The sequence below is a fragment of the Excalfactoria chinensis genome, chromosome 4, assembly GCF_039878825.1.
Source record: "Excalfactoria chinensis isolate bCotChi1 chromosome 4, bCotChi1.hap2, whole genome shotgun sequence".
Taxonomy (NCBI): Eukaryota; Metazoa; Chordata; class Aves; order Galliformes; family Phasianidae; genus Excalfactoria; species Excalfactoria chinensis.
In genome coordinates, this window is record NC_092828.1 from 74,444,776 (window position 1) to 74,456,881 (window position 12,106).

General features: G+C 46.8%; 1 protein-coding gene across 16 annotated transcripts in view; it reads right to left on the minus strand.

The window, feature by feature from the left end:
* Window positions 1-12,106, minus strand: part of ARHGEF9 (Cdc42 guanine nucleotide exchange factor 9) — a 153,442-nt gene that overhangs the window by 43,242 nt on the left and 98,094 nt on the right. For all 16 annotated transcript variants that reach the window (XM_072334159.1, XM_072334157.1, XM_072334146.1 and 13 more), the window contains one exon: window positions 4,276-4,467. In XM_072334159.1, the coding sequence (XP_072190260.1) occupies window positions 4,276-4,467 (192 nt within the window). The remainder of the gene's footprint in view (window positions 1-4,275; window positions 4,468-12,106) is intronic.

The following is a 12,106-nucleotide window of genomic DNA, read 5'->3' on the forward strand; positions in this document are numbered from 1 at the left end:
AAACAACAGTAACTCATGGACCTGCCCACAAAGCCAGGGCCTTCCTTTTGGCCCCGGCTGCAGCGCTAGCAGTGCTGAACAGCTGCTGCAAGGCATTTGTGTCAGCACCTTTGCCCTGCTGCACGCTGCAGGCTGCCTGCAAGCCAGGCTCCCCTCATGCACACGCTGCTTTGTGAAATCAGTCCACGGATGATTTATATGAACATCTTTCAGCCCTGGGGTTGCTATTGGCTGCAGCTTCTGTCTTGAAAATCCCCTCTCTTCTTGCTGCTGGTTCATCTCTTTGCCAAGTCACGTGCTCCAGAGAAGCTGAAGCAGCACATTTCTGCACAGGCACCTACAGAACCATGGGGAGAATATGTGAATGCATGCAGCTCCCAGCCTTATCCTCTACCCAGCTTGTGCATGTGATGTTTGGATTCCAGCAAAGGGGAGGCTGAAGACTCCAACATAACATGCAGCAAGCACCAGCTAGAAGGATGCTGCATAATTTTTCCAGTAAATTTACTTCTGTTACATAAAACAATGTCATCTTCCTCCTGCTCATTCCATCAGGTTTGCTAAGAAGAGGGATAGCTGACTGACGAGCAGATGTTGAAGTGTGTTTTGCTCAATGAATACCTAAAAATAACCGTCAAACTGTCTCCCTTTAAAGTACATTTCCATGTAGTCCCTGAGGTATAGGCCAAAGTTAGAACGTATTTGCAGGAGGTTAAGTGCTAAGTTTTCTTCACCCCAAAGTGGGTTTAGAGACAGTCAGGAGAGGTGGACAATCCATCTGTCCTTCCTGTCCTGCTGAGAGTGAGGGGAGCACTTGCAGCAGGAAGGAGGAGGAGATGACAGCTGCTGCAGGCTGAGAGTAAATGGCAACTATGATAATCTGCTTTTCCTCCAGCTCTGAGCCAGACTGGGAGAGAAAATGTCCCGCAGGCTGCCCTCATTTTGGACAAGCACCATCTGAACTATCAAAACACTATTCAGCAGAGCAGTGCTCACACACCCAGGTGAACATCACGCCCGTATGTGCAAACCCAAGAGTAACCCAAGAACAAACCAGAGGCTGTTTGAATGAAAAAAGACACACTAGAGCTGTGCCTGCTCCCAGGTACTCTTCAGTCCTGCTTCCAGGACTCTGAAGCAGCAGGCAACAGAACTACTGCACATCAGGCACAGACCATGCACCAGTCTGGCTGCACTTCTTCCATTGGCACCCTGGATTGCCCTGGGAACCACCTACAGTGCGCAGCAAAATCCATTAGGAACACAAGCTGGCTCCTTCTCCAAAGGAGAAAAACAAGTTTTGCACAAGCAAGCAGCAGAAGGCAGCTGCAAGTCACATACTGGGGAATACATGTATGTATGTCCGTATGTATGTCCGTATGTATATCCTTATGAATCTAAGTAACTTTCTACAGAAACACCCTTCATTCTGCCAGCCACAGATGAGAAACTGGCCATAGAGAAGTGCCAGCAGTCCCCCTGACGTGGTCCTCTGGAGGTGCACCACACCACTACCATGAGGGTTTTATGCTGCTCATGAGGGTTTTATGCTGCTCATGTCCTACAACGCTGAGAATGAGTCAGGCTAATGCCACCCAGACCATGCAGAAGCTTGTCCCATCAGCTCTGCACAACAGACTCGGCTCCATGTGCTGAGATGCACTGCTGTTCAGCAATCAGAGCTGTCCAGGCACCAAAGCAAAACTTAGACGGGATCCAGGCAGTCTTATTAAAAAATAAAGTTGGAGTGATATGACTTGGGAAAGAGCAAAACTGCAGCAATGGAAGTTAGCTGGTGTTTTCCCCCTCCTGTCCCTTGGGGCTCACTGCTCCCATCAAGCTGCCACTGTCCCAATACCTCGGCTGCTCTGCTGGTGTCACTCCTGGTAGGGTTGTACCCTGTGCCTTCCCAGGCTCAGAGCCCCAATGCAGCAGCTGGCTGCTGCTACCCATTATAACAGCCTAGTTTTCAGTAGCTGATTATTTTTCTAAGCTCTAACTGCTAAGCCTGAAATTCCTATTGCTGGATATTTCCCTAAGGCAAGATTCTTTTTCCTTCCTTTCCCCTTGGTGATATTAAAGAATAACAATCCATCTGCACCGGAAAATGCAGCCCGGAGAAAGCTCAGCATTTTGCCCCTCATAAAAATCTTCAAAAATTGTTTCACCACACAGCAACCAGACCTTCACACAGAGCAAGGGCACAGCAGCAGCAATTCTCGGTGCTGTGTGGTTTGTTGAGAATGGGATTCCCCTCCAAGCCAGCTGCTTCGTGAAGCACAGGTAATTTTAATTCTGGTGCTGGCTAGCTTGTGAGCTCCTGACTTAGCAGGGCTGGTGCCATGGGTATTATGAATAATAACACGGTCTATAATAACAGAGTAGCAGGTTCTGGGAACACATCCTACAGCAGAAAAGAGCAATTGGAGGGCTCTTAATCACCTCACAGGGGCCAGAATCCTCTGACAGCAACCTCATATCTCAAGGTGTCTCACTGGCCCTAAGACTTCTTATTGTAATTCAGCAACGGGAGTATGACTACATGGCTGAGCTCAATGCTAGATCACGCTCAGCCTTTGCCACCCAGCCATCGCTCCTCTGCATTCCACCACTATGTCATATTGCAGCCGTTTGTCCTTGTGCCTTCAAATAAAAGAGCAGGAGGGAAAGGGGAGCTTGTCACTGCCACCAGCACTCCTGCATCTCATCATCAGATGTGTGGTATCTCCTCATTCCCTGGTAAAACATCACCTCTGTATAAACCTGTTTGGAGGAGCTCACGGCATCTCCAACCTTCTCTTAGGCACAAACAGGAACGCTCATGTCATGCTGTGCCAAAACACCAGCCATGGCTCAGCTGGCCCCGAGCCTTCTCCCGGCAAACTGATAGCCCTGGCTGCACTGAGCAAGTGACAGCCCATCACTCTGCAGACAAGAATGCCCACTTCAGTCCTCCATTTCTGAGTGAAGCAGCTGAGTCACTTCCTGGTGCTCTACCTGGCAGTCAGACTTATCCCTCAACACCATTTTGTATCGCACATCACTTTTACACATTGCGCGTGTCGTTACATGCTGCAAATCATTGTTACTCCACAGATGTCATAAAAGCTGTATCTACCTGCTCCTCCTGAGAACTTTATTTGGCAAAAGCATGGTGACATGGCCAGGAAATGCAAGTTCGGATTCATTCAGTTTTTCAATAGAAAAGTGCAAATGCAGGAAAAGAAGCACAAGGCAAAAAAGTTCCTGCAGCTTTTCCCTTCTTTAATGCAAAGCCCTCTGACTGAAATAGCACACTGAAATTAAGCTCATTTGTTTCCAAATTGAAATCCCAAGGCTCTTCCATATTCGAAAAGCATCACAGTTGCTTTTTTGGTTGGCTGCTTTGCCTTGTCAAAAGAAAAGTGGCAAGTATGAAGGAAGGAGGAAGACATTTTCTAAGTAGAATTTGCAAAGGGCTTTACCACACTGACTCTGGAAAAACTGGACCTGGGCTCATGGAATCCTAAACCTTGAGAGGGATGAGCAGAAAGCCCCAGACTGTGATTTTTGTGCCAACAAACTTTGCCCTCACTCTAAGACAGTGCCCAGGCTGTCCTGAAGTGCATTGAGGCACATCTGTGCATTCCCCTTCCCAAGCACCACAAGCACTACACTTCACGTGCAGCTCGTGGTACTAGGGCTGCAGGACACTAAGGAGTTGTGGGAGCTAGTTGTGCATAATGAAGAACCATGCTGAGGATGGGAGGGTGCCATCATAATTGTCCACTTGCTTGAAGTTTCCCTTACACTATGGAAATGCAATCCACTTCCCATGCTGAAAACATTTTGCTCTCAATCCCACTGTAAGAGAAACCATTCTGAGCAAGGGGAAGTTGCAAACTCAGTGTGAAAGACACAGATGAAATGGTTAACTGATAGATTTAATTATGACCTAATTTCCTTGGTCAACAGTTCAAAAGTAGATGGCAATAGGCTTTAATTAAGAGAAATGCTTGAATGATTTCAACCTCAACGTTTTTCAGTCAAAAAAAGTACCAAAAGAAGATCAGAAAATGTTCTTTTGGCTAATACAAACCAAAGCTAATTAGCAGATCCAGCAGAAAATACTCAGAAGTATCAATACTTATTGACAGGTGCTGCTCCTCTATTACACACACTACTCGTAAGCACACCACAACATCTTCCCCCATCACCCAGGAACAAACTCAGTCCTCAGCTCTCCACAGCCCATCACGTGTGCTGCTGCACCCCCCATGTCACAACCCCAAGTACCTCACAAATGTCCTTGAGGTGCTTGATGTAGTGGCGCTCCGTGCTCATGATCTCATTGATGACATTGGCTCTCATCTGATCTCGGTTCTGGACGGTTCTGCCAAGACAGAGGCAGTCGGCGCTTGGATCCAAGTGACCATTCTGCACTTCGCTGGTTCCCTCCTCCACTCCATCTTCTTGGTTCACCCATAGCTGTGAGGAGAAGAGGGAAGAACAAGGTTATTTGAAAGTGCATCAGGAAGCCAATGAATGAAGCCTGGGCTGAGGTCTGCACTGCACTGGGTGATACCGGATTGAGTCCCTCTTTATGTCAATGGTGATGCTAGCAGTGCAACCATGGCAGCCCAGAGAGCCCATTTTTATAACAGCATAACCACAGCCCCAGGTGGTTCCCTGCACACCACTTGGTTCCTCTTGTAAGCAAAGGGGCTGTGGGTTTTGATAGTTTTGATTCCAAATATAAAATCGTCGTATCAAGGCAACCAGACTGCTGGATGCTGCCAAGTGCTCTGAAATACAGCATGTTCATTTGTACAGCAGAGCGACCTGCAGAGCTTAGCAGCATAAAGCATTGCTTTCCCCAGCCTTCATCAGCTGGGGGCTGCTGTGACAGAAGGAAACCTCTGGTAGGAGGGAGGAGACCCCTACAGATGTCTGCTTTATGAAGATCGAGATATGCCTTCTTCAGGAATCTGAGCGGGTCTGACCATCCGCTCAAGCTAATTGGGTTATGGCTCTCAGGTTTCCTCTCCCTTCCCAGGCCAGCATTTGTGCATGAGCATTGATTTTCATTTCACAGCAGCTTTCCCCCATCATTTCACATGAGCCATTCTCATCCAGGCAAAAGCCCTTTCTCAGCATCCTGAGGTTACAATCCCTAAACTGCACTGGGATGAGACGAGGCCATTCCTTGACAGAACAAATTTTCCTGCCATTTGGAGATCAGAAGGTGGGTACCAAACACACCCTTGGCACTGGACATTTCAGACTGCAAGGAATTGCTGAAAGCAACAGTAAAGGATCTCTGCACCTCCAGCACCCTCCATTTTCATCATCAAATAAAAGCATGCATTGAACTTGTACATGTAAAGCTAATGCAGACTCCACACCTCTGTCTTTAAGCACAACATACGGACCTCCTTTTGTTACCTGTTCCCCAAAACGAAATCTGCTTAAAATAACCCTTAAAAATCCAAATTGGGCTCAGTGTAGTTTGTAAATGAACATTACATAAAGGTTAAAACACAGAAGCAGTGCTGTCGTGCAAATGTCATCTCAGATGTTACATAAACAAAGCAACTTCTCAGCATTTTAAGCCAAAAATACCGGAGACCTTGAAATGAAAGAATACCACGAAACTGTCCACACAGAGACATAAGGGAAACAAGCTGCGTAGCTAGCTTCATCTTTTATTCTTCTTTTTGCTCTTGGTAGTTTCCTGATATTCAGCTTATCTTCTGTTTTAAATGTCTTGATTGTAAGAGGCTCTGTTCCTGCAGATGAGTGAAGTGAAAAAAACGAAAGCTTCCCACACTCCTTCCCTGTTTTCCCATCCAATTATTATGTTTTGCTAAACCGCATCTCCTCTTATTACAGCTCCCACATTTTGCCTTCCTACAATGAGTGGCACAGGCCAAGAAGCCCAAGTGTTCGAAGAAAAAACACCTCTCGCAGAATGTTCACGATGCTGCAAAGTTAGGTTTAAAAAAAAAAGAGCCATAAAAAGCCTGACTTTTCACCCTGCTCACATCTGTGCCATGCCTGGGAGCACTCGGGGACTTTACATGAGGGTACATGAAGCTATGATGCCCATTTAAATGATGGGATGCCCTCTCTGTAGGATCCATGGGGCACTACATCTCTGCCAAGCATCTGGGGACACCTTCTGGGAGGGAAAGCCAGGTGACACAACCTTCCTGCTGGTCACACACCTCAGCACTGCTCCCGCTGCTGTTCCCAAAGCTTGAAGGCTTTGTACCTTTCCCCAGAACAGCACAGGCAAGAGTCAATTTGATGTCCTGTGTGACAGAGCAGAAGTGAAGCGCGGTGAGTGTGGCTGTCAGCTCTTGTTTCTATGCCCCGAGGCCCAGGGGAGGGCTGTGTCGGGACAGCAACAGCACCCAGCGCAGCTTGGCCATGGCTGCAGCAGGACAGATCTCCTAAAAGCAAGCAGCCCCAGTGCTGCAGGAAGGCTTATCAGTCAGTGCACCACTGGGGAGAAATGCCCACCTTCCCCAGGACCTTCCCAAGTGACAGGGCTCTCTGCTGTGGTACCTTCTGCAAAGATGGACTGGGGCATGCTTCTGAGTCGCCACCATGCCAACATCTACATCCAAACTACCAGAGGCAACTGATTAATACTGTATGCTGAGTTTGGGAGGTGTGAGTTTGATGTAAAATCCTTTGGAATCATCAGCAGGTATCCTCAGGGCAGCTTTATTGGTATTCCAGACCATATGTATGTTGATGTGCATCCAAGGGACGGAACTACGAGGACAGGCTGTCGGAGCTGAGGCTGTGCAGCCTGGAGAAGGGAAGGCTCTGGGAAAGCTGAGTGTGGCCTGTCAGTATGTAAAGTGGGACTACAAGAAAGGACAGGACAGACTCTTTAGCAGGGCCTGTTGCGATAGGACAAGGAGAAATGGTTTCAGGCTAAAAGAGAGGAGATTTACATTCGACATAGTCAGGCTGGATGGGGCTCTCTGCACCTGATGGAGCTGTGGGTGTCCCTGCTCATTGCAGGGGGATGGCCTTTAAGGCTCCTTTCCAACTCAGACGGTTCTATGACTCTATGATTCTAAGAAAATCAAGAACCAACGTAGGTATTAAACCCTCTACTACTTTCAGCTGAAGATGAATATGCCTTCTTGCCCTACCTTCCTGCTGCTATGATGAGGTATCTGCAGCTGTCCCAAGCCCAGCCAGAACAGCTTGTTGCCAAGCCTCAAGACATTCCTGCTAGTCTGGCAACGAAGCACATTTTTACAGCTCTACTTCCTGGAGCCAAGCAATCATGAGACAAACTTCATTTTCATTTAAAAAAAAAAATTACCAAAAAAAAATTGTCATAATACTAAGGAGGAAAAAAGCTTGAAAGCATGAATCCTAAAGGCTTTGATTCTCTAACGCAAACAGCAAGCTTGTAAATGTTTATGATTTCTGAATGCCTCAGAATTTGGCACACCTCTTGTGCACTGTAGCGGCATTCCCAGCTTCCACATCATGAAACTCAGGAGTCCTGCTTTCTTCTTTAATTAATTTTTTCCCTTTCCAGCTAGGATTCATGTTTCCAAAAGGAAAAAACTACAGCTGTAGTCTAGAGGACTCCTGCTTTAGATTAAAACAAATGCAACTGCTTTATCGGCAAGAGAGAAAGCCTTCTCCCTGTGCTCCCAAACATTCCAGCTTTGTATTTCCACATCCAAAGTTTTCTGCAGTTCAAGGACTTACCACTTTTTCAGGGGACTATCTGAAGTCCAGAGCATCACTCAAGGAAGAAGAGGAACATCCTCACCTTTGCTGCTGAACTTGGGCCAACCCCTTCAACTGGTCTAGGCTTTTCCCATCTATAATAGGGGGTAAGCTCCCATACCAGTGATACATTTCATGAATATTTTTGAGGTTTGCAAGCTTCATGTTGAATGAGGAACACAGGAAAGCTTTTGCATCGTTTGAATCATGGCCTTAAAAGCATCACTGTAGGCTTGCCCTGCTCTTGTTCTCATCTGCAAGCAATGACATGGCTAGCTGGGTGCTTGGTCTTATATAACACTGCTGTTTTTTTACAGCTTCAGCTTTGGGGGTTGTACAGCTCTCAGAATCCTCTAGTGCTTGTACTAAGCAGTAGCTGTGCTGTGCTTGGGCAAGGGGAAGTCACACTCAGGGTGTTGTGTCCACCATCTCCAGAGGGCAGATCCTCTCTGCTTCACTGTCCTCACTTGAACCTCGATGATGCTGCACTGCAGGCAACAGGCAGGTGGAAGAGGCAATCTGGGGGTGACACTAATCCTTCCCAGCACCTTACTGAATGTCATCTTTAGTTGATCTAGACAATGCTGCTAAGGGTCCTATTATTCATAGCCTAGTCCGTAGCCACCTGTGGGTAAGGAAGCCCTGTTCAGCGGGATCTAGCCATGTGCAGCTCTCCAAACAATGCTCTCCTGCCCAAACTACTTGGCCCCCCACTGCTGCAGTAATGGCTTAGATACCATTAGTGGAAATATGTCCCTCCCCTTCCTTAGATATCTTCCAACATGCACTGAACAGCAGTGCACAGATTTACCTCCCTCCTTGTGAAACTGCATCTATTTCACAAAAGGAATTTCAGACCTCTGTTTTCCTCCCAGCCTCACCTCACCTGCCCAGTCCTCCCCACTCCAGTTGGGTGGCTGCCACCCCTGCTAAGCTCCTGGAGGGCTTTCCACAGGAGGAGATGGGAATTCAACTTGGCATCTCTCACTTGGATTTCAAGAAGTCTCTCTGGGCTCCTGCTCTGTCCTCAGCAATTAGGGGCAATCTTGGAGCAGAAGTGTTGGGATACCAGCTTTAATTACTGCATCCAACACTATCTATATTTTTGGAGCAAATAAATAAAGACAAAAAAAGACAAAAATAATGGCTGTTCTTGAAATCATCAACAATCCTACAATAACAAATTAGCCTGCAGTGCCTTTTTAACACCTCTGCAATGCAAAAAAGCACAGGCTCGGAAATAATACAGTGCAACAACAGCCTCCCTCACACCACTGAAAAGGTCCAACATGGCAAAAAGAAAAGAAAGGAAGGAATGCTGCCATTAGAACCATTTCAAACTTCTAAATTAGGAACTAATTAAAAGGAACCAACAAAATGTACAGAAAAAAAATCAAGTTGCATAACACTGGTTCTAAGTGATATTTCACTTGGAAAGGCCACTCCACGCGTGCAGAACAGGCTTATCACAAGGCTCAAGGTCCCATTTGGAAACTCAACCCCGATTAGGAAGCCGTGACCAGCAGTAATTGGCAGAGGCAGATAAAATAGTCAAGAAAAGTCCCTTTTGCCTAAGGACCCAGTTCCAGGAGCCAGGGAGAGTTAATCACTTCATTGCACTAGTTAATATTATATGTGATTTATATAAAACCTGTAGAAATGTGATTTATCAATTTGCAGCTGTACCTAAATGGTGCATAAAATCACCAAACGGCACCATTCCAACATTAGCTGACCTGTAATTATTATATATTTAGACAGCTGAAAGCACACACTGTTATATAGGGACACGTTACTTGAATGGGCACTGTGGGCTGATAGTCTCATCATAATCAGAAAGCATGATAAAACAAACATTTTACCAGCCATCGAGATTATTCATCTCCTTCCACTGGAGATTCACAAGGACAAAACTAGCAGATAATGTGCCATCCTGGATCCTAGCTCACAATTAAGTAATGTGGCAGATTAACACAGGCAGATCCTTCCAGAGAGCTGCTGCCATTCTGCTCACCAGAGGCTTTTGTAACAAATACCAGTGCAGAGCTTTGCATAGGAACAACAGTCAACATCCATCTCAGAATGCCACTCCAGCACCTGGGCACCACAGACAGGGAATGTGCAGGCTGAACTGGGGTCCTTGAGCCCCATGGCTGAAGTCTTTCCCTCTCCTGCCTGCAGAAGAGGTGAGGGCCTGGCAGGTCTAGGTGCTGGGACGCTCTCACCCTCCCAGCAGCCCCAGCAAATCCACTTCCAGCTCTTCCTCTTCTTCCCCAAACTCCTCATTGCCAGCTTCAGCAGCTCCCTTTACCCAAGGTAAGAAGTATCCTTCACTCACTGCTGATAAAGGAGGAAACAAGGACTCCATAGGAACACCTTCACACTCTATATCTGTGAAAAAAAACCTCCAAGGAAGACATCTTGTGTTTTCACCCGATTTCCTCCACCAGTTCCTATGGGCACCAGGTAGTAAATGTTGCCTGGACACACAATACACCAGGTGTGCTATACTTTACCCTCACAGTACTGCATTTCAGCCCTCATTTCCTAAAATCCTAAATCATCAGTGCATAGAGGAGCTCTTGCAGTCCCTTACATCAGCCCAGCTTGCAAGGAAGCCACCCCTGCAACCAGCAGAGGCTGGGTCTTCCTTCACCACCAGCTTGGCAGAAAACAGGAAAGGGGCTCTGAAGATTTGTGCCCAATTCAAAGAACAGCCTCAAAACAGTATATTTGCACCCAGGAACCAGCCTGTAGGAGGAAGGGCCCAAGTGCCTGCATTTGAACCTTGGGGATCTGACAGATGCTGAGCTGAGTGGCATTCCCTGTCACGTTAATGACAGTTGCAATTAGCACAGGCAGTGTTTGGATGCTAAAATGCTGCTTGACTTTAAAAAAACCCCACAATTTGTCTGCAGTGCATCCTGTCACTGTAGAGTACTGCTCACGCTGTGCACGGTACCTCCACCAGAAGCTATTTTTGTGCTGGATTTGCCACAGGAGAATAAAATCTCCTTTAAAAGGCACTGATGCTGCAGCAGACACTGCAGCACACAACGTTTTATTTGTCCAACAGGTGAAGGCCATTCAGTGCCATCCTCTTCTCCCTGGGAAATCTCTCCTTGATGCCACGACAGTTGGTGCTACGGAGATACTAATGCAACAACTGCAGTGGACTGCATAGCGGGAGGACGTGCTGCTGTATGGAGGTAGCTACACATAGTGGGACTCTGGTTTCAATAGAGAAAAAAGGTGACAGGGCAGCAGGATGAGGCAGTAGCTTGGAGCAACACCTGCAACAGTGAGAAGAGCCCCAGCCCCTAGGAATAAAAGCCAAGACCAACACCAATGAAATGCTAAGCACCGTCAGAAGACTTGGGTGCAGCCTCCTAAGAAGTGTCTTAAAAGCTTCCACATACTGATCTAGCACTTCTCCTTTATCAGACCGAAGTAAAGTGGGTCAAAGGCAGCTTTTCAGCAGGAAAACCAACATGCAATTACAACACCTGAGTGACTTCAGCAATGATGAGTGTGAGGAAGGAGCAACACTGATCCATCCCTGTGTGTTCTGCTCTGGAAGGGGCACTGACCAGGGGGAATGTGAGCCATTATCATCATCATGTGAACCATGGGACATTACCCTCAGTTCTCCAGAACATCCCAGTGGTCACTGGTTGCTACAAGATGTTGTAGCAGAACCTCCCCAATCCTATGTGCTCTTGAGCTTAGCTTGGAAAATAGAGGGAAGAGTACCACTACTGAAGTTCCAGCACACAGTCTGCCTCTAGGTATCCAACAAAAGGAATCCCTTTCTTTGTCCAGGCTGGATGCATTCTGCAGTGCTTGTCTCTAGGGAAAGACTTCACAGCAATAAGCATCAGCAGGGGTTTGGTTTCACGTTTTACTTCCAGTGGAAAGGTGTCGGAGCCCGAGCAGGATGCCATCTAGCTGACAACCATTTTGGAGGTACAGTGCTGGGTCTGCAATCAAAGCCTTGTTTTGAGACTTTGTTTTATGAAAGAGACCCTGAGGCATGGCAACTGATGAATCCACGTGCAGTACTCAAGTATTACTGTGCTGTAAATTCCACTCTAGGAATACTAAGCTTATTTTTTTAAGCTCACATGCGGATGCTGGATGTTCTGGTATGCAAAAACTTATTTCCACCACATTATGTAAAGCCAGCCCAAGACAATACCATTTATAAAGAAGAGAAACAAATAATATGGCCACTACAAAATGCTGTTCAAAAATCCTCTGTTCTTCTTGGTTTACCTCCCCCATTCTCAGATCCTTACAGGGGACAGGACATTGAGAAACACTACCAGCAAATCAAAGGACTGACTTGTGTCCTGTTGTC